The sequence below is a fragment of the Lutjanus erythropterus genome, chromosome 5 (assembly GCF_056507025.1).
Source record: "Lutjanus erythropterus isolate fLutEry1 chromosome 5, fLutEry1.hap2, whole genome shotgun sequence".
Classification (NCBI taxonomy): Eukaryota; Metazoa; Chordata; class Actinopteri; order Lutjaniformes; family Lutjanidae; genus Lutjanus; species Lutjanus erythropterus.
The window spans coordinates 32,187,776-32,210,761 of record NC_139321.1 but is presented as its reverse complement, the minus strand read 5'-3'; the positions used below and the strand labels follow the sequence as shown (position 1 = coordinate 32,210,761).

Here is a 22,986-nt window from a genome sequence, read left to right as displayed (position 1 = left end):
GGAGTCTATTCACCAAACCGTCCCTGGTGTATCCCCTCCTCATCACCACAAGGATGGATGATCTTGAGCTGAGGCAGAGAACTTTTCTGACATGTTGCTTACAGACCAACTGATAAAAGTAGAGAAATACATAAGTTGAGACGGTGTTTTCAGAGCCAGACTTCTTGGATTAGGCAAACTACTGGTTGTTATTGTGTTCCTTTTGACAGTTATTTATATCTGTATATAGTGTAATACTTTTTTTGGCCTTTGTCTTTATTCTGATGGTGACAGCTGAAGATATGACAGAAAAGGGGGGGGGGGTTGACATGCAGTAAATGGGATGCAGGTGGAAGTCCGGCGGCCACTGCAAAGCACAAATAGCCTCAGTACATGGAATGCACACTCTACCTATACCTTTTTGTTAAAATGATTTTATTTTGTTTAAAACTAGCATTGAAAAAAGCGTCATTCAGTACTCTGTATTTAAGTATTTAAGTATGTTGAGTGGCACCTGGTCTTAGAAGCAGCTGAGCTGGACTGGTCACTGGTCCATTTCAAGGCAAAATTATTTCCTCAGGCAATTTATTGAGTACAGACTAAACATGTAGTTGTCAGAAAATATCTCAAATAGTCATTTTTTCCAAAGCGCAGGCCTCAAATATTCAATTTTCTTCCTTTATGCTAGAAAAATCCATTGACAGAATGAAGTTGTTACTGATGTTTCTTTTGCTTGTCTGACTTGTCATATCTAAACGTCTGCACTCAGTAGAGTGTGACTCCTTGTCTCCTCTCAGCTGTCCTAATTGACTTTAAGGGCTCTCTCACTCCTCTGCCTCAAGTGGCTCAAATGTGTGTGTGTCTGTGTGTTTGTGCATGTGTGTTAGGCCTATAATAACTATAATCACTGTTGGCTGCATGCAGCTTTCCTCCTCACTCTGTTTTAACCAGACCGGCAGATAAAAATACACTCCCAGCACAAACTACGCAGAGGAGTGGAAATTATGTTTATGCATGTGTGTGTGTTTGCATCCTTAAGTGCATTTGTTTAACTATAACCATACTTGTGAGGACCATGGGGGATTTTTTTCTTATGTCAGATAATGTTTCAGGTTTTATATTGTCTTATATGGGAAGAGAAATAAATAGAGAAAGAGCTTTATTTGTGTGCATCATGTGCACTTTAGACAGGGTGAGAGGGACCAAGGAAAAAGGCTGTGTGTGTGTGTGTGAGTGGGTGAGAGAGTGTGTGTGTTTGCGTGTGGTGGACCAGCAGCTTGTTTCATGTGGTTGGTGATAAACTGCTGTGACATTTCCCCACTCTAAATCTCTTAACGAAATGGGGAGGAGATGGCTTGGGAAAGAGTAGATAGTCTGAGAAAGTACACACTCAGATTCACGTACGTGCACGTGCACACACACACACACACACACAATTGCAAATGATACCAAGGGATGAACAAAAGCGTACGTGGTCACACAGAGTGTAGTCTTTACCCTTATCTGTAGTCAAATAGGTATTACTGTTACTTACCAGACCTACACACACACACACACACACACACACAAACACACACACACACACACACACACACACACACACACACACACACACACACAGATCCCTAGTTCTGGGATTCCTGCTCACTTAAGCCTTATGTATGTCCCATGGGAAAACTTTGCATGCAGTTTAAAGCTTCTAACATTCTTCCTCAGGAAAGCTAATAGCTACAGAAACTAAAGTGTTTCTCACTGCCCCTGCTTATATATAGACTGGTAATTATTGATAATTAGTCTTGTGAAAATACTTGACTCATTACATATGATCTGACCTCTGTTAAACACCTCTACCAAACTGACTTATAATTTATATTTAACACCACTATGTCATATCGGCTGCATGTCAGGTGCTAAATGATCTGGTTGTACAACCCCAGTTCCACAAAACGCAGACTGTGATATATCACCTTTTCTTTTAACAACACTCAGTAAGTGTTGGGAACTGAAGAAACTAAGTTTTGAAAGTGAAATTGCTTCTTATAGGACTTCAGGTGCTGAACAGTCCTGGGTCTCCATTGCATTTTGCTCTTCATAAAGTACCACACATTTTCAATAAGAGACAGATCTGGACTGCAGGCAAGTCAGTCTAGTACCTGAACTCTTTTACTAAGAAGCCACGCTGTTGTAACATGTGCAGAATGTATCTTGGCATTGTCTTGCTGAATTAAGCAGGGACGTCTCCGAAAAAGACATCACCTGGATGGCAGCATATGTTGCCCCAAAACCCTTTACGTACCTCTCAGCGTTAATTGGGTGACACCCATGATGCCATGGAGACTAACACATCCCCATACCATCACAGATGCTGGCTTTTAAAGTTAGTGCTGGAAACAATCTGAATGGTAATTTTTCTCTTTAGCCTGGAGGACATGACGACCACAGCACAACTTGTGATCAAATCATTATATTCTTTCAATGAATCATTACACAATGGACAACAAAATACAGAATTTTTGAATCGTTTAGAAAGTTTTCTTCATTCATTTTATTCTTATTTGCTGGCCATGTGAGAACAACAGTAAGCACCTAGTACAGCCTTTGTACTACATTCTTTCTTTACCAAAGAACCAATAAATAATTTCACCCAAACTCAGAAATACTCAAAAACAAAAATTTTGACCGTATTGTACTGCATCAGAATTTTCCAGGTCTTTCATCTTGGCTAGACCGTAGTAGCAGGGCAGCCCTACACTGTGGACCTCAATAATTACAGAATACAAGAAATAAAAATATGTTAATTGGACTAAATTGTTGATATATTACATCTTTAAACTTAGTATCTGACCTCATTAAAACATCTTATCCAGACTGCCTGCTGTAATCTGATTAAACTTTAAACAGAATTTAGTGTTCATCCAAAACCATCTAATCCAGTCCAGCAGTCTGAGTATTCTTTATTCTGGGCGGTCAAACCATTTTGCCACAATCACAGACCCAGCTTGTCTCTGCATGCATACTGAATACGCAACACTTAGCGTAACACTTTGGCAGCTTTACATCACAAGATTTCTTCCAGATTGTGGTGAAATTGAGTAATTCCAAACAAATTTAGATGTAGGTGAAAACTTGTGCTTGATATTGAACATTTGGCCCTGGAAAATTAATGTGGTTTCACCCATTGTGTGTAAACAACAAGTGAAGTTAATATCCCCTGAAGTATTTCCTTATTGTCAGCACAGGCCAAGTGCTCTGAGTGTGCCATAAGGTAGCGTGACATCATTGTGCTTTTTATAATGGTTGCTAAGACGTTCTAATATGGTTGAATGAAAGAGTTATTAGACACACCAGGCCCCACACACATGATATCAATACATGTTTTCTCTCTTTTCTCCATCCCCCTGTCGATGAGTAATGCCTGATACAGACGAATATAAAAACAATACCTCATCTGAACAATATGCCAGCATTGACTCCGTGCACCATGTGTTTGGCTTCGGACCCCCTGTCTTTCTAAACTTCATTCAATAAATCAGCATGCGGTTGATCCCTCATTTGGACAAATAAACTCTGATAGTTACTCAAAGTTATGTCTTGATAGCCCACTCCGGAGTTTACGAGATATGCTTTTATATCAAGATGAAGAAAATGCGGTGTGACTAGAATAAACATGTAGGCTTTTAATGCTGGCTGGACTGTAAATCATGACTGATGGGCTGGAGTCAGGACTGTGCACATGTTTACGTGCGTGTTTGGGTATTCTAGCTACCAGTGCATAACTCTGTACCTATGTTTACTCTCAACATGTCTGACATCGCTCATTAGTGCTGGGTGTGTATGCCCGTCCGTCTTCTGTACAGTATGTATTTGTGCCTGTCAGAGTGTTTGTTTCTGTTAGCTGAGAGTTCAGACTTTTTTCTCTCCAACTGTCATTACTTTTCTGGAGTGAATGTGTGCATTTGTGTGTGTTTTTGTCTGTTTGAAACACACAGTAGGTCAGTTATATTATATATCGCTATAGGCACATTAAAACAATAATAAAAGGCGGAATTTGATAAAGTAAGGTAACATGGGATCATGGTAGTTATATTCACTGTTAAACAACAACCACTGCTATTGAGCAAAAAAACTGAAGACAACTAAATTATAGTTGTTGAGCCTTGAAATTAGGTCAACTAACTATAACTTTACTGAAAAATAAGGCTAACAAGGCATTAACTCATCTAACAAACTTGAGATGAGAGGTGATAATTTGTATACTGGCTAAATAAAACTAACCCTAGTCCCCCATGATGTTAGAGCACTTGGTATGGTCCTTGGCTCCGCCCTCAACCCCAGCCTTTGCAAGACTCAGACCAGGAAGGTAAACTTGGTAGTCAGGTAACCCAAAGACAAAGACAAATGAATTAATATAACTTACAAAAGCAACTAGCTTAACTAACATGGCAAAACAGTGTAAACAAAATGTGTGTACTTCATCTAGAAAACAGTGTACTGTCTGATGATGTGTTGTAATTTAAGTGTCTACAAATGAAAGTAACTGAACATGTGACATAATGATGAAGGTAAGTGTGTGAACCATTCAGCGTTCTTTGTGTGGCTGTGGGCACTGCCTTCACACATTTTAATGCAGAAATGTGACCTATTGCAGCTTTAAGCATGCTGGATGTTTAAGCTGAATCTTAAAAGTTTTTTAGAGACACGCAGCAAAGGGACGCATGTGTAATCAAACCCAAGCCTCTGCTGAGGGCTCAGCTTCTCCCTACCAACTGAGCTACTGAGCGCTCATACTGTTTTTAAGAATATATGATTGGTTTTAACTAATTCTCTCCTGGAATGAAGCACCCTAAAGCTGTCATTGTTCCTGCTGTAAGAATATACAAAGAATGCAGCTCAGAAATACAAACTCATGATACAGACTTAACTGAAGAGAAAAATGGAGGGAATATGCTAACGAGCTTCTTATTGTGTACCAGAGTACCTTTAAATAATAAAGAAAACTAAACTTTATAGGCTATAAACATTAGACATTGTTTTCATTTCATCTGTTTTTAATTTGTCAAAATAAGGTGTAAATGCCAATTTTTAAAGTTTTTGAAATAAAAAAAACCCTGTTAGGAAATCAGGTTAGAATGTAAGTGTGCATGTATCTATGCATGTGTACACATTGTTTAAACATTGTTTTCTTTCTGTGCATGTCCACGATGTCCTATGAATTTAGTTTTTTTGCCAAGTGCATGTTTCAGTCCAACAGATTGCCTGTGTGTATGTGTGTGGGTTTGTGTGAAGAGTTGGTTAAAACAGATAATGGATTAATGGCTGCAGTTCAGCTGCATGTCTACACATTTTCTTTGAAAGAATATATAAAGGAAGGTCAGGCCAAAACAATTCAAAGTCCACATGGCAGGCCAGACATTGTCTCTTTTGATATATCATTATTAACAAAATATCTCTCACTCAATCACTCTTATCATTCTGGGTGTCTTCATCTGTTTCCTCTCTTTCTCTCTTCCTCCTCCTTTCTTTCGTCTCCTGTTTCTTCCTCCCTCCTCTCCTCCTCTCCTCCTTTGCCTCTCACATCAGCCCCTTTTTTCCTTCGATCGCCCCCCTCCCCTCCTCTCTCTCTCTCTCTCTCTCTCTCTCTCTCGAGATGTCACTCCTAACGTCCTCAGACAGAAAATATAAACACACATATCTGTGGAGATGTTCTCTCTCTCCTTTACTCTGTCCCATCTGGAAAACCTTAAATCGTCCCAAAAACATGACAACACACAGAGCAGGGGAGCGAAGAAGAGGAATATGCAGTACAGTGGGAGTGCCACTGGAAAGACAGCCGAGAAGTGGAGAAGGTCTCCACTGAGGCGTTGAAAAGGGATGGGTTGTTAATTGTTTGTTTTGGCTCTTTAGATTGTGACATTTGTAAAATTCTGCATGTCTTAAACCTGTTAAACTTCTGCTTCATGCCAAATTTATTTGATCAGTGAACTGATTGCTTGTTTATACCAGTAATTTTTAAAAAGTGCAAAGTGTCTTTCTCGATGTTTGAAATCTCTCTATTAAGATCTGGCAAGCAGCTGTTTGCACTGTCCAGAAAATCAGATTTATCTGGTGATTTTTCCTTTGGCTTGAAGCTCCAGGTCAGCCTGGAAAGCTGGCTGTGGAGAGGTATTCCCAGGCTACATGCTTGTCCCCCAGTTTGACATTTAAATTAAGACATTTTTAAAAAATGACTACTGCAACTGTGTAATGTTACTGACGATTCTTATCACCTCCTTTGACACTGCTGTTTCTCCCTTGCCACATAGTATTTCTACAGGAATGCTTTGGTTCAATTTTAATAGTAACCACAACTGTTGCTGTTTTCTCTGTGTCTTCATTCTCATTGCAACAGTCATCTGGAGGACAACCAAATCAGCGTTGTGGAGAGAGGAGCCTTTCAAGACCTCAGACTGCTGGAGAGACTGTGAGTATCTGGCTACCTGTTGTGTGAGTGAGAAAAAACAAGTGTTGCAAGCTTAACAAATTATACAAACATAAAAATATATTTCAGATTATTTAATGTGGGGTTGTCTGAGGTACTTATCAATAGTTTTAGAATATTTCCACTGCTTTACTTTGATGTCAGACAGCCTTTTCCAATGGGAATCTGTTATTATATAAGTCAAATATTGCTCTCTCTAAAACAACCAAACTCCATATGTAAAATCAGTAATTTTGCCTAACAGAACACAGGAGTTGCTGGCCTGCTGCTGCCTTGATCTGTTAGCTTGTTTGTGTCATTATGTGAATCTGAACTAACCTCATAAAACACAGAAGTCACACAATAATAGAAACAAACTAAAAGATCAAGGCAGCGGTAGACCAGCACCTCCTCTGTTTTGTGAGGTAAAATTAGTGATTTTTCGAATGGAGTTTAGTTGGTTTGGAGGAAGCGATATTTGGTTAATATAATGGCGGTTTCTGGACAGAAAATGCTGTCTGACAGCAAATTTCCCAAATATAGTGTAAACTGATGTTGATTTTCTTTAGTGGTAGTTGTTTTACTTTTTTAAGTAAAAACACATTTTGCCTCTGACCCTGTCCAGAGTGGTTCATTGCTGAGCTCCCATGCTGGTACTCCTCTCTGTTTCTCGAAACTGGGGGGCGTGCCAACCAACATCTACTGTAGGCAATACGCTGACTATAGATAAGTACCTCATTCCAACCCACATCAAATAATCTGAACTATCCCTTTGAAGTCTTTTGGCATGTAGAAACCCACCAGGCTACAAAAATACACACACCTTAACATCCCGAAATAGGCATTCATGCGTGGCTGCAAATACAAACTCGAACACATGCAAATATTTGACTTACTAAGGCTGATTTTCCATTTCGTCAAACATATACACATCTTTGACTTGCTGTCGTCCATTCTGTACCACAGTCACACAAAGAACGTACCTGGATGATACCCAAATCCATCCACTTCACACACATCCTTGGAATCTCTCATGAGTATTGCCTTGTTTAGTGTGTGTGTGTGTGTCTCTGTCAGCTCACACTAAGGCTCCAGTCAATAGAATCAAGGTGTCAGTGCACAACACAACACTTCCCACACACACACCTGCATGTTTATGAGTCTGTGTTGGAGGGATGACAGGAAGACAGCTCTGTAGGAAGATGTGCTTCCATGTTTCTGCTGCACAGAGCAATACACTGCATATTGCCAGACGCTAGCTCCTAAAAAAACATCACCGTATTTTACAGCTGAGGCTTTCAGATGATGTAACATACCTTCTAGTTGCCATATTAGAGATCTTCAACTGATGAGAACAGCATTTCAAAACTTGGGAACTGGCTGTCTTAATGGTGTGGAATTCATGATGGACTTGATGGAGCTGAGAATTTCCTCACTCATACATCTGTTTTGTTTCTCATATAACATCAGTTTATTAGCCTCATATTTAAGCACAGCAAGCTTTTTAATTTGCCACTGTCTTTCCATAATGTACTTCAGCAGTCTCATAGGTGATGAGCTTTGTCTAGATCCATAGGAGACAATGTAGATGTCTAGAGTTTTACAAGAGCAAGAGGGAGATGTTGTCACAGACGTGTGACAGAGACATACAGAGAGGGACTTAAGTCAATTCAGGTGACGGCAAACTCATCTGACAGTGGACAGAGGAGACACTGAGTGGCAGCGACATGTGCGTCTTTGTGAATGGAGGTCACACATCCAGCAGTGAAAGTTGGCGATGATGGGCTGCTTTAGTGTTAAAAGGCTCTTTAATGTGGTGTGTCAGGGAGGGTCAGATGTCAGGTCGGGGAAGGTGAGAGGGGGTAAGAAACTTTCATTTATCTATTTGAAAATATGCTTTTGTTCAGTCGTTCGATGCATGGCTGTTCAGAGCAGATCTTACTGCTTACCACTCGTCTGATCAACACTGCACTCCCTGGAAGAGTTGTCACAATACCAGAAATTTCAAAATCACTACTCGATACCTCATTTGATTCCTGAAATGAGGTCTTTATATCTTTGGTACTTTCGATACTATTGAATGTTAGTATTGTTATAGTAGACGTGGTATTGAAAAAGTATTGATGTACAGACACTTTTGACAAACTTTACTTCCTTTGGGTCCTCAGCAATGCATCTGCCAAGTGTGACATTAACTGGATAAAGGGCAGTCATACACGTGTCCTAATATCCATACATACAGACAAGCAGAAATTCCTTCATGGCCTGTAACACACTGTGAACGTGGGTGAAGACGTGCTTGACTGAGACGTGAAGCCCTGCCCCTGCTGCTGCACAGAGCGCTGTTACGTGTCCGAATTGAGCCAAATTTGACAGCGCACTTCCTTGGATCACTGGCAGTAGACGTGCCAAGTGTGAAATATATCAGATAAATGGTTCTCAAGATATACAAAGGACAAAATACATACAGACAGAGATCCCTTCCTTTACAGTAGGGCTGCACAATGTGATTAAAAAAATCATGTTGAGATTTTTTTGACAGATATGATTCAGGATTAGTGGAAATCATCATCCCTGCATCTCAATTTTCATTTACACTGAAAATCACACTGTAAATCTAAGAAAAAAGGTACATTTTCTCTGTTTTGGTGGAAAGCATTAAAGAGACACTCTGATTCCTCCTTACTCCTGATTTACTTCAGAGATAGTGATGAAATGCTTTTTAAAATGGTTAGCTGACAGGTTCTCTGATGTTGTGCCTGTCAGGGTGAAAGTTTAGGGGTGAGAGGTCGGGGTGCTGAGTCTGCGTGATTTATGGCGTCACAATGTGAAAAACATGGAGCTTATGCAGTCTTCTCCTTGGGCGAGGACATTCGTGCATGTCAACACATGAATAATGAAGTCATGGATATGGTCGTTTGGTAATTCAAGGAGTCAGAGTTGGCCTGAAATGTCAAGAAGCGATGATTAGCTGATTTTTAGACCTGAAGAAGCATCTAATCCGTGGATACTTTCCAAAATGAAGAGGGGATTTTTCATGTTTTTTCCATGTTTTCCTCACAAAAATATATCAAACCTCTGGATTTTGAGGCACTGGCCCAGTGAGATTAGTTCTTTTCAGTGTCCAAACCATTTCTGCTGGACGTCATTGTGATTCTGACTAATCGGGATAATTTTCCAAATTTTAAAAATATAGTGCCCATGGACTTGTGGTCTGGTGATATTTCAAAGGTTCCAAGTAGAATAAACTCTTCATTATTATTTGAAAGTGCACGAAGGATTCTTCTCTTAAAAACCATAAGCGAAAGTCTTAAAATGACTCATAAGTGTAATAGTAGCCGATTGTGCGCTTTACTTGTTGTAGCAGCAGTTATTTTCTGGGAGCAGGGGTCAATTATTTCAAATGGTGGATATCTCTTTTTGGACTGCAGCTCTCTTTCCGTTGGTGCACACACAGGAGCGAATGTCAGGGTCTTATTATCATTATCACAGGGGTTAAAAGGTTGGTGTCTGTGTCTTCTCCAGCACAGATTCTACTTTGTGACCCCCGTGACCCTCCGCCCGCCTTTTCTTTTCTTTTTCCCCTCCACGCCTCGTTTCTCAGCCAAATGCTTTGGTAGCTTGATAACACTTTCACTCCCTCTCGTCACACTGTCTTCATCTATCTCTGCTGCACCCAACCCCACCCTCCTGGTACACACACTCACATGGACACATCTTTCACCCTTACACACTCTGTCTCTCACTTTATCCTCACACACGTCTACCCGTTGGTCAACGGAGGCCTTTCGCTCTCTCCGTCTTCCTCTGCCTCTCATTCCTTTGTAAATAATTGCCATGTGTTCGTTCATGCTCAGTTCAACTCTCTCAAACAAGGAATGGTATTTTACATGTAAAATATAAGAAGGAATGAGGTATGTGAAGCTGCTCTGCTGTTTTCTTTTCGTGTAAGTCTAGAAACAGTCAATCATAGGAAGAAATGCCCAGATATGTTCATTGGAACCTTTGAAATATTACCAAGACTACAAAACCATGTCAAGTTGGTGATGAACCCAAACTATACTATTAGACTGAAGAAAATTAGATCCAGAGGGTCTTAAATAAGAGTTGTCTTTAAAGCTATAACATGTAACATTTCCACATTAAAATGTCTACAATTGCTAGACATATGTTATATAGTTTGTTAAGTTTTATACTTACATCATCCCAAATCTTTCCAACAATAGTCAAACTTGGAAAAATTCATTCCCAGTAATGGTATGTTTCCTACTGGCCCCTGTTGCTATATGTTTGGGAAAACACATGTTATGTTGAATACCCCAGAGAGTGAGGAAGGAAGTTGGCGAACGTGACTAAACGAAACATGAATAAAACTTAAATATGAACTTGCACATGATCATGATTTCTGCCTGAGTCATGTCAAATAGATTTTCTCTGGCAAAGGTGGCTGTTTAACAATGAAGACAACAACTCCCATGATCCCACTCTACTTCACAACTTCAAACTGAGAGTTTTTGCACAAAACCTTTTGGCTCTCACAACCTTTCTCCTGACTGGTCATTGCAGTTTGTCTGATGGTCTATTTAAGAATTAAATCATCTTTAATTCCTGCTGCTGCTGCTGATTTTTTGGATGACATTTTTCACATTTTATCACCATTTGCACCCGGAATATATCACAGTTCTCCCTTGGAATTTTTTTCAGGCCTGGTGCATGCACTGAAAATAATCTGATCATGACGAGGCGCATGGGGAGTTTATATTTGCTTTTTGTGTGCTTGGTATACATTTATGAAGTGATCACAAGGAAAGGTCATTTGCCGTCATTTTTGGCATCAAGAAAGAAGACCTTTGTACAATTATAGGGGAATCACTGCATCAATACTTTTTGGATGTAAAGACAAGCATCTTATATTTCTTTGGTAATTTTTGGGATTATTTCTGTGATATGGTACTGTTTGACAACTGTATGCTGGCTAAATGTACCTCACACTACTCAAAAAGTATGTATTCAAGAGCGCAAAACCTCTCAGACTTGTTTGTCTTGACTGATATAAGTTGATTTATGTAGGACAGATAAGATATGAGTTTTATGAGAAAAATGAAGTAAGTGTACATTCCTGGGCAAAGCTTTTGCATTTTGTGAATTTTTGTCCTATGAGAAAAAGCAGGCCACTGAGGTTAGGTTTATTTTAGTCATTTGGACACAGTAGTTCACTTTGCATTCTTGTAATCCCTTAAGTGACTGTACAGTCTTTTCCTTCTCATAAAATGACAAAACACTTTGGATATTTACCAAAATATATTGAAAATACATGAGTAGTGAATTACACTGACAAAAGCATGTAGAGATTACTGGACGCCAGGGACCCAAACTTGTTCATCTTTTCACTCCCAGGTCAAAGCACATGTGAGGATGATAGTGATACTTGGCTTCGCAGAGCTTACAGCACGATAACCTGTAACTGATGCACACTGGCACACACACACACACACACACACACACACACACACACACACACACACACACACAGAACACAGCATGATAACCTGCAGGTCGTGATCACAGGAAACCAGACAGACGTTCCCATGAGTTTGACCTTTGATCCATGAACCTGCTGACCTACAAGGTGATGCGGTGGCCTGGTTGGTGATAGTTCAATCAACACAAAAGCATGAATCTGAGTGATTGATGAGTGTGTGCTTTTGCCCTTTTCTGTTTATGCTGAGCTGGGTTCTACAACCCAAGTTGGGATGTTGTGTAACATAGATAGAAACAGAATGCAATCATTTGCAAAATTTTTCGACCTAAATTCAGTTGAATACAATACAACAAGGTCTTTAATGGTCAAACTGATGAGCTTTATTTTTTTTTGTAAATATACACAAATTCTAAATCTGATGCCTGCAACATGTTTCAAAAAAGGAGCATGTTTACCACTGTGATACATCACCTTTTCTTTTAACAACACTCAGTAAGTGTTTGGCAACAGAGGACACTAATTGCTGAAGTTTTGAAAGTGAAATTCCTTCTCATTCTTGCTTGATACACGACTTAAGGTGCAGGCAGCTCTGTCTAGTCCCTGAGCTCTTTTACTGTGAAGCCATGCTGTTGTAACACAGGCAGAATGAGTCTTGGCATTGTCTTGCTGAAATATGCAAGGACGTCTCTGAAGAAGACATCTGGATGGCAGCATATGTTGCTCCAAAACCTTTAGGTACTTTTCAGCATTAATGGGACCTTCACACATGAGACATTTATTCATGCCATGGGCACCAACACAGCCCCATAACATCACAGATGCTAGTTTTTGAAGTTAGTGCTGATAACAGTCCGGATGATCAACTCAGAATGAGTGTGTATTTACAAAAACAATGAGGTTTATCAGTATGAACATTAAATATCTTGTCTTTTTACTGTATTCTATTGAATACAGGTCAAATACAAGCAAATTATTGCATTCTGTTGTACTTGCATTTAACACAACGTCCCAACTTCATGGGAACTGGGGTTGTACAAAATGAAACCACTTAACTTGAAATGTATTTACATTCTTTTTCTCTCCACAGTCGTCTGAACAGAAACAAACTCCAGTTTCTCCCAGAGCTTCTCTTCCAGTCCAACCCCAAACTGGGACGACTGTGAGTACACCTTTCTTGTTTTTCCACCTCTCCATCCAGCGATCTTACTTTCCTCAGCTCTCCCATCCCTCTCGCTGGCCTTTTCTCTGTCTTTTGATGTGTTACGTGATCCATTTGAAAACACGGCCGTGGTGCAATGTCAGAACTTTTATCCGGGATGAGGGTTCAAGTCCCGCGCCAGGTGACACAGTGCCGCTCTGTGCTCCTGTCGAGAGGTGAAAAGGAGTGTGTGCGTCAGCTGTGTGTGTGTGTGCGCTCGATTTTAAGAGGTGAAAGTGCGCCTGGAGTGAATGTTTTGCTTGGACCTGTGAGGAATTTTTATTCGGGAATATGGAGTTTTCCCAGAGTATTCAGGGTGTAAGAGCAGGTCATACTGATGCGGAGAAGCCTCCCACTTGCCCTCCGTCTTTCTCTTTTTCATCTCACATTCCCAGACATGCTCTCTTTCTCTCTTTCTTCGTGTGTTTCAGTCCCATCGGTGCATCCACCCTGTCTCATTTTCTTCCCCTGTACTCTCTCTGTCTGCACTCCTTCTTTCCACTCAGGTTTTCTATTTGTCTTCTCCTCAGAGAGTCTCTGTCAGCTCAGGTTGAAGGTTGAAACACCTTCTAAACTTTATAGCTGTTTGGATTGGGCTGCCTTCAAGTAAAGCTAGAGGTAGAGCCTGCGTGTCTGTGTGTGTGTGTGTGTGTGTGTGTGTGTGCACGCTTGCTTTTGACTGTATATGAGTGCATTTTTTTTTATTATTATTGTATTCATTCTTGAGCTTATATGTAAGTGTGCACATGCACGCACCATATTAATACAGTGTCTCTGGATATCAGTGTGTGTAGTGTGTGTAGCGTGTGTTGCAAGGTGTTAGAATAGGGAATACTAGCACTGGGATATTAAACTTCTCACTTCTCTCATTCTCTTTTATGATGTTTCCATGAGGCAGAACGGCGTTGGAAGCTACTGTAACCTTTCTTTGTTAAAAAGATACACTCTTCTGTGTATGGACTTTTTGTTTTTAGGCCTCTGCACCAGTGACAACTGTGGCAGTATGTTTTTGGGTTGTCCGTCTGTCTGCCACATTCTTCACACAATGTCATATCTTGAGAAAGCCTTAAGGGACTTTCTTTAAACTTGGCACAAATGACCACTCACTAAGCTTATTAGATTTTAGTGGTCTAAGGTCAAGATCACTGTGACCTCATGTTCGTCTCAATCTTGTGAATGCAATATCTCAGGAATTCCTGGAGGGAATCTTCTCAAATTTGGTACAAACGTCCACTTGGACTCAAGGATGAGCTGATTATAATTTGGGTGGGCAATGGTCAAAGATCACTGTGACCTCACAGAACATGTTTGGCCACAACTCAAGAAGTCATATGCTAATTATGCCAACATTTAACACAGTTAGGATAAGATGATGAGGTGATGACATTTTATATCGAAAAAGTCAAAGGTCAGCTTCACTGTGACATCATAATGTCCAGCTCTCCATCAGTCCTCTGTCCTCCTCTGTGAAAATAGTCTCTAAGTGAAGACAGCGTGTTTTTCACTGGAAATGATTCACTGGAATAACTCCTATTTTACCCAGAAACTTACTAACTTGTACAAAATTCCCTCAAACATAGGTGTACACTGCAATGTGATTGGTTGGCGGAGGCACACGACCCTAAGGTGGTAATTCTAATTTTGACATCACTAGACATTTGCTAGACATTTTGACAGGAGTTTTAGGTTTAGGGTTCTTCCGATACTGATACCGGTATCAGTTTGTTTTAACCTGAGTCAGGTCATACAACAATACTAATCATATCACATCCATATAGAGTTAGCAATAAACAGCTGTTCAAAATAACATCAATATATACATTTTTTTTTAAATGTAATAGTGCCAAATCAGAACTCTGTATTGGCTGATGGGAAAAGTTCAGGTATTGGAATAGATATCAGTGAGGAAATAATCTCTATTTAAAGTATCAAAAAGCAAATTAGATCAACAAACAATTAAAGAAATGCACCACTGAATAGTTGAGCTTAAAAAATCCACTGTCTGTGGCCTTGAAAAGTGGGCTCATCTTTTTCCAGAGTGGCAGCTATTGTCAGTTTAAATTGGCAAAATTTATTGCCAAATCTCTCAAATGACTGCTGTTTGTTGATACGTAATCAGATAAGTTCCCAATAGTCGTGCTCGTGTTACAAAATAGCAAAATGTTGTTATGTTGTAATGTTGCGCTCCTATCTCGCTGTACCTTTAAAACTTTGTTGAAAGTAGCAGATTTAGTGGTTCACTGGTGGACATATTGATCACTTGGAGTGGCAGTAGAATATACTGCAGGAGTGTGAGAGACATTTCATTCCACTGTAAATGCTTTAAGTCCAAGCTCACTAAAGATACTCTCCTTTCAAGCCTTCGGGCAGTTTATACTCAAAAAATGGATTCCTTAAAGTGACAGCTCTTTGAGGATATTTAGACAAACGCTGCCTCACTGTGCGTTTGAGTTATTTTTTAAATTAACCATTAAATCTATGGTACAACAACTCTTCTGTCCACAGCACATGTCTTCCAACATTAATCTTATCTGCAGTAAGTAATAGATTGTTTCTGTCCAGAGGAAACCATTTTGTGCAGTTTTTAGGTTTTCAGATCAAGGATGAAATGCCCTTTTCTATAGGTTTAAGTAAATTCTCCATGCGTTTTGCAATAAAGATGCACAACCGTGAAAACATGTTGAAATACTTGTCCAGTGCTTTTCTTTGGAAAGTTATAAGATGCCCTTGTGTGCATTTATTTAAAGTAATTGTGAAATTTTCTCTTTCCACATCATCATTCTTTTGTCATCAGTGCTTGTATTTTGAAACGGAGTAAAGGCATGCAAAACACCCCCGACAAAAACAACAACAGATACAGTTATAAATAATGGTGGTTTGTGATGAGGATAATAAATTAACTTGTACTTTGTGTCGCTCTTTCTCAACATGATCCCTTGTGTTGGCAGAGAAGCCACAGAGAGATGAAACCCTCTCAGCGGGGTGCCCGCGGTGAAACCTCTCTTTAAAACTCTGGACAGACGGATCGGGTGTTTCATATATCTGTGGCGGTGCGTGATGTATCGCTGAAGACAGCAAAGCAGACCGTTATGGCTCAGAGCAAATTGTCATTTACGTCAGCTGTGGCTTCCAGGATCACACACAGGCAGAACCCCCTCATGTGAACATCAGGGACACACACACACAGTGACACATTCAAACACACACACACACTCTCTTGCTGTGTTTACCTCTTTTTTCCAGCTCTTTCTCTTGTTCTTCATGAGTGACAGTCTTATTTCCTGCACTGCCTGGCTTACTGTTCTATAAAACCTCTAATTGGTCTCGATAGCTCTTATTTATCACTGGGCGAATATGGATCCCTATAGAGCTCTCAGACAACTCCGTAAGAGAGTGGAAAGGGTGAACGTGTTCCAAACTTAACATTATAAATCTCATGTTCTTTATATCCCTACTTTGCCATCAGCACAATCTAAATTACAGTGTCTGGAGTTTCCTCCTGCTCTTTATTTATTTTTTTTCTTCTTTCCACTTTTCTCGTTTTTCTCTTCCCATTTTTCGGCACTTTTTATCCCGTCCTTGCCGTGTTTTTTCCCTGCAAATTAAGGAAGTGGTAGTAATGTGAATAGTAAGGTTTGTAGATGAGAGAGAGCATCAGGGACAAAGACAGAAGAAGAAGAAACGGAGGTAAGAATGACGACAGCAAAAAGAGCCTGAAGGAGAGGATAACAGCAGGAGGGTAAGAGGGAGGAGACAGGGAGGTTTGCTGGTGGCTTTCTGGTTTGGGTTCGTAACCTTCCTTTCTGTCAGCCTCGGTTAGATATTAAATGATGGCAGTGTGATAGGAATTACCTCTTAACCCTCCTATTAAAGCCCTGTGGTCTGAGGTTTGGAGACGGGGAGGAGAGGGAAGGAGCTGGACTAGCATTAAGGGAAAATAGGCATGGGTTGGAGGTTCTGCTCTTGAGGAGGGTGGGAGGTAAGCGCAAGAGGTATCAAGCTGGATAATAGTTTTCACCAGAGTCTTGGATTCTGCCGAGATCAACGAAGCGAACGAGTCAAAGAGGTTGGCTTTCAGTCTTATTGGAAAATGTTCTAATTGAGCAGTAAGTGCGGATGGTGAGTGCCTGACAAAGACAGATGAGTGATAGGTATTGGAGAGGTCATGTGAAGGATGATGAAAGGATACTTGTGGAGGATGAATTGGACTCTGAGGCTTCATCCACACGACTACATTTTAAAACGCATAAGTTTTGCTACATTTCCACAAAGGCGGGGGAGGGTGGGATAGATTCACTTCCCTTCAAATATCCAGATTCTTTTTGTATGATTGGTGGATTGTTGCGTTGCTGAATCATATTTTTTTAATTCTACAATTAATTAGCACTTAATCCTTTAGCTCGATGCTAACACATCATGGGAATTCCAGTTATAGTGCTAGAGGAAATTAGCATCAAAATTCCTTATCTTAGTTCACTTCAAAAATAATTTTTATGGACTTCTTTTAAATGCAGTATATCAGTGATGCTGCTGAAATGAAACTCAAAAAGACTCACTGAATGTGAATGTGATATGCTGTGTTTTTGGAAACATGACTCAAGATATACAGTCTCTGGTAAGTGTATGAGGCAACCTTATCACATGATCTAGTGTTAAAAAAAGCAAACAGAAATTGCAATAAATTGTAATATCAAAATGCACTACTTAAGAATAGCGTATTTATGTTTTAGAACATGTAAAATGGAGACGTTTGGAAACGTTGTTGGCCCAGTCAAAGTTTTAAAACTCTGGGTGTGCCTTTCAGTTTGGACAGGCAGAAACAGAGAAACAATGACGTAGACACCCGAGTGCCCTTCCTGAATGGATCAGTCACAGTGTGTCATCCCCTAATTCGTCACACCATACATAACACTTAAGCCCGCGAAGATTATTTGAAGAGCCGTCACATTACCCCAACTTGTCATTTTTAAGTCTCCAGGAAGAACATCGGGCTTGAAGCCACTTTGACATAATGGCCAAACCGTGATGCTCAAAAACTTTCCCCCATTGACTTACACTTACAGCAGCTGTAAAATGGTGGATAAATGTTTTTGAAAGTCACTACTCCTGCAGAAGAGTTTGATCCATCCGGTCCAGTAACAAATGGAAAGGCTAAACGGGCTACATGATTAAATCATTTTAGCCCATTCAAGTTAGTAGAGGCTAAATCGGAACTTAGTCGCTCAGCCAAAGGTTGTCTCTACTGCACTTGCTCTATGGGCTGCACCAAGTGGAAGCATGTTTGGAAGCTCTGACACTAAAGCTGGCTTCATGCACCAATGAGCGGCTCTCATAGGAATGAATGGAACTGTATCCTGTATTCTTTATAGTCCACCCATGTTTTTATCCTGTTGTCCTGGTATCTGACTGCTTCCTGTTTACACCTGCAGGCATATGTCCAGTGTACATGACTGATCATGTGAGATATGTTTTAGCTGTGTTTGTATGGACAGAGATTATTCCTGAAACACTGGCAAAATGCCTATCTGGACTGAAACCAATTTTTGTTCTAAAATTGCATTAAAAAAAGGAAAAAGTATAAGACACATAAAGCAAATGTAGTAGTGTGGATGAAGCCTTGGAGTCTGTGACCCCTCTAGGTGCTCGGTAGGAGGGAGAGGAAAACAGAGATAGTGATGGGGAGATAGATGGACTGGAGTCTGTGGGTTTCAGAGTGTGTAGTCTGTGGTTGTTTCCCCCCACAGTTTGCAGAGACTGTGGTCTCACAGCACATGCACCCACCAGACACACACCGACACACACACGCACACACACACACACAGTAAGATCAAGCTCGGAGGAGAATATATTTGCTAGAAAGGCAATGAATTTCTGGTCATGATGGCTCGAATGGAAAAATGCAAGCCATTGGTTTGGGGGCTTTTGTGCCTCAGTGCACATTTACAGTGTATCATGGAGGTTTACTTTGCTAAGTGACTTGATGGCTGTTAGTCTCCTGTCTAATAACACTGACCCAGACTGAGCCTCATCCTGTTATCTTCACTTTCTGCTCTGCTAGCTCGTGTGCGTGTGTGTGCATGTTTTATGTGCGCGTGCCTGCGCGAAAGTGTGTGAGTGTAAGTTGCGAGCAGGGGCCCCCAGCGCTGGTTTACTGCCAGTGATACTCATGAAGCAGCATCATTCTCCCCCATTAAAGCAGCTCAGGTTACAGCTGATTGGTTTGCATGAGAGGAGAGGGGTGCGATGAAGAAGAAAAATGAGAGAAACTTCAGATATTTCCTCTTTTCCTTCACCACTTTAGCTCCAGCAGGGCTTCAGATGCTGAGTGTTACATAATGTAGGAGGTGATTTTTGACCATGTTTCAAGATTTATGGACATGGAAATAAAAGCGCTGTCTGGCTGTAAATACAGTGTGTACTTCAGCTTTACTCTTTAAAGGGCAGATCCATTATTTTTGCTTTTATGAGGTTGCTTCCATACATATTCAAATACAAACAATGAAATTCTGGTTGAAGTACGTATGTTTTAGCATCACAATGCTATTTTCCCAAGCCTTTTTCATGTCACCTGATGAAAGTTTCTACGTGAGGATGTTCCTACAAATAAAAGCTCTAGGTTGAGCAGCTGGAAAAAAAATAATGTTTATTGTAAATTAGCATATGTGGTACTGTTATAATAAAGTTGACATTTCAGTAAGGAAACTGACAAAAGAACATGTAACCCAATTGGGTTTAGTTTGAAAACATGCTGTAGTCTTGTAAATGTGATCAATTTCTGTGTCTTTTTTTTTTAGTTTAGAGTTGTTTCAGCTTCTTCCTATTTTCTAACACTGCTGTGGACCCCCAGCATCCTCACTGCACCATATAAAATGCATCACAGCAGGGGTACCAGCAGCCAAACATTCAGCCCAAAAGGGTTTCTGGATGTTTAATGCAAAAGAGAAGTGAGTTCCTGTCCAGAGGGATGCTGGTGAAGGATTTTATCCGAAGTGTCCTTGAGAATGATGCTTAATGCCTACATGTTCACTCAGTGTGGGCCAGAAAGGGTAACAGCATTAGATACATTTCTAAAAAGTTGAGGTGTAGCTAAAGGTTGGGACAAAAGAGATAGCTGTGGGGAAGCTGGACTAAGAGAGGGAAGGATGGATACGTAGAGGCAGGAAAGTGACCGGCAAGAGTCTTATGGTCAACAAATGTCCTGGAAGGTTGCCAGTCTAAATCGCTGCACGATTAGATTACCCTTTGACCAAGGCGTTTAACCTCCAAGATGGTGGTGCTCCCAGATGTGAGTACGGACGTCACCCTTCCCAGTTACTGTAAGTACAACTTTACTGGTTCAGTCAGTGGAAAAGAAGCTGGACGGACGGAGCGAGGGAGGAATGAGAGCAGGAGGGAAGGCTGAGGGGAGCCGGGGGTCATTTGAGATGTCTTTTCCTCCTAATTAAGTTAATGGAGAAAGACGAGGAGGTTGCCTTTAATCTTGGCTAATTGTCCATTTAGAGGCGACTGCCATAGTTTACCTGCTGGAATGTTATGGTTAGTGTTACAGGAAGTGGGTGTACTCCGCGTGTCCAGTGATTGGCTGTGACAGACGGGCCTCAGTGGCGATTGGTGGGAATGGTCCGGACGGGTGAACAGTTGGACGTAAACTGCCTGAACTCACGTGTGTGTCTCCTCTGTTTCATCATGGGCCGGTTCACTCATTTACTTTCTTTTCCCTTTTACTCCTGTTTCATATGTGCTCCTTTCTGTTACACACAAACAGAACAAACAGCGTCACTGTTTGTATTGCTGTCAGGAATTGTTAGATTGTTTTCTTGTCACTAGGCTCCAGGCCCTTTGTTTGGTTTTCACGCCACTGGGTGCTGGCGAGAAACAAATAAGTCTCACACACACACACAGAGGCACACACAAGTGCATTTCTCTCTCTCACGCCACCTCTCCTGCTGATTTAACACCACAGGCGCTGGATGCAGAATCTGCGTGTGTGGGTCGTCGGTACATGGCAGGCTTTTTTACTAAACCACACACCCACGACAGAACTTCCTAATAATTAAACATGACTCAGAAGTACAAACCATGGTATGCAGCTACACCACAAGGCTCGTAGGACCTGACACACAAGCTGCACCACAGGGCCCATGCACAGCACATTTCGTGTGTGTTTCTAGCAAGTTTATCAATCTTACTTATGTTCAATCTCACTTGGCGTAATTGCTTTCTCAAAACAAGGGAAAAACATGTCAGTTGGTTGAAATGGCAGTGGGTGTTCTGGCATAGAGCTGCACCAGGAGGCCTATAGGCTCCAGAATGGAGCTGCACCACAGGGCACACACTGATTCACTGAGGGCTGAATACCAAACATCAATGCTTTTATGCTTTTATGGTAGAGATTGGATTACTTCAGTGCTATCAAAAAATGTCTTATTATTCAATACCTAAGAAGTTTTGACAGTTATTGATATTTTTATATAGTCCAGTACTGTATGGAGATTCCATCAGTGTCTTCATTTTAGTTTAGTTGTCCCGCTCAAAGTAAAAACATTTTCATCTTTCATCTTTAAAGTGAGTAATTGCACTGTGATGTGTACTGTAATTTTCATTTTGTTAAAATGGATTTTGGAAAAAGTAGCTTGTTATTAGGAAACCAGTATTGAATCCAAGGTATCGGCACTGATATTGAATTTTATTTAACAATACCTAGCCCTATGTTTGGGGAAGGGATGACTTTAGTATCATTCTGTAGCATCCCTGCAGTGTTCCTTATGTAGTCAAATCCAAACAAGCTGCATCAGGAGGCCCATAGACTCCAGGATGGAGGTGCACCACAGGGCCCACACTGAGATTCACTGGTTTTCGGGGGAAGGGAAGACTTTTTACAGAGGGAACCTGACCATAGCTCCTCTAAAATAAGGCTGCTCTCAGCGGCTTGTGTGTGTTTCAGTGTGTGTGTTTCCCACAGCCCAGACAGCAGTGTGATTTTGTTCCAAGACATATTTAGATAAATACACACTGCAGAGATACTGAAAACCAAGTGAAAGAGAGACAGAGAGAGAAAGAAAGAGAGAGAAAGTGATATCAGGATAATGTGAGAAATTTGGAAAAGCCAGGAGAAATCTCGAACATTCCTTCATTCTTGCCTGAAAATACTGTCTGACACTAGAGTAGAACATGTGATACATTTAGATGCACTTAATTAAACAGGTCACTTTTGGATTTCTGAAGTAAACCTTGTTTCCATAATCAGATTAGGGCAGTGTTTCCCAAACAGGTCTGTTTTCTATTGGGTCGGCAAATGGCAGAGTAAAATGCCTACCCCTTTTCCTCAAATAGTGACAAACAATGTGGAATAAAACTTTGAAACAACACAGTAAAATACAGCTGGGGTCGAGAAATGTAATGGCCACCTCACAAAAGGTGAAAGATATAAGCCAGCATAAAAATAACAATTATACTTCCTACATAAACCACAATGTTTTGAACAGACCATGGTGCAAACACTAAGAAAAAGTATGATTTGTATTTTGAAAAGTAAAAGATCAAACTTAAGACTACTCAGTCCAGGCATTGTGGGAAATATGTGCCTACAATATTTCAGTACAAAGCCTCATTTTGATCCGTTTCCATTTGCCCTGTTACCCATTGATTCCACTGAGCATGTTGAGTACACCATGGTTTTAATCTGACACACAGCTGCATGCCCCAACTGGAATGTTTCAGAAGCAAAGCATTTTGCACTTTGCACTTTGTTTACTTGCTCAGACTTTGTTGATTTGGTCCTTAATTTTTGTGCCACTGTAATGTCTGACTTCTTGCCCGCTCTGGTGGATGTAGTGATGTAGCATTGCTCAGTGGAGTCACGCTGTTAAA

General features: G+C 40.6%; 1 protein-coding gene across 1 annotated transcript in view; it reads left to right on the top strand.

Moving 5' to 3' along the window:
* The window catches only part of slit3 (slit homolog 3 (Drosophila)), a 361,584-nt gene that overhangs the window by 25,913 nt on the left and 312,685 nt on the right, over positions 1–22,986 (top strand). Inside the window, exons 3-4 of the mRNA XM_084719660.1 lie at positions 6,368–6,439; positions 13,006–13,077. Coding sequence (XP_084575786.1) covers positions 6,368–6,439; positions 13,006–13,077 — 144 coding nt within the window. The remainder of the gene's footprint in view (positions 1–6,367; positions 6,440–13,005; positions 13,078–22,986) is intronic.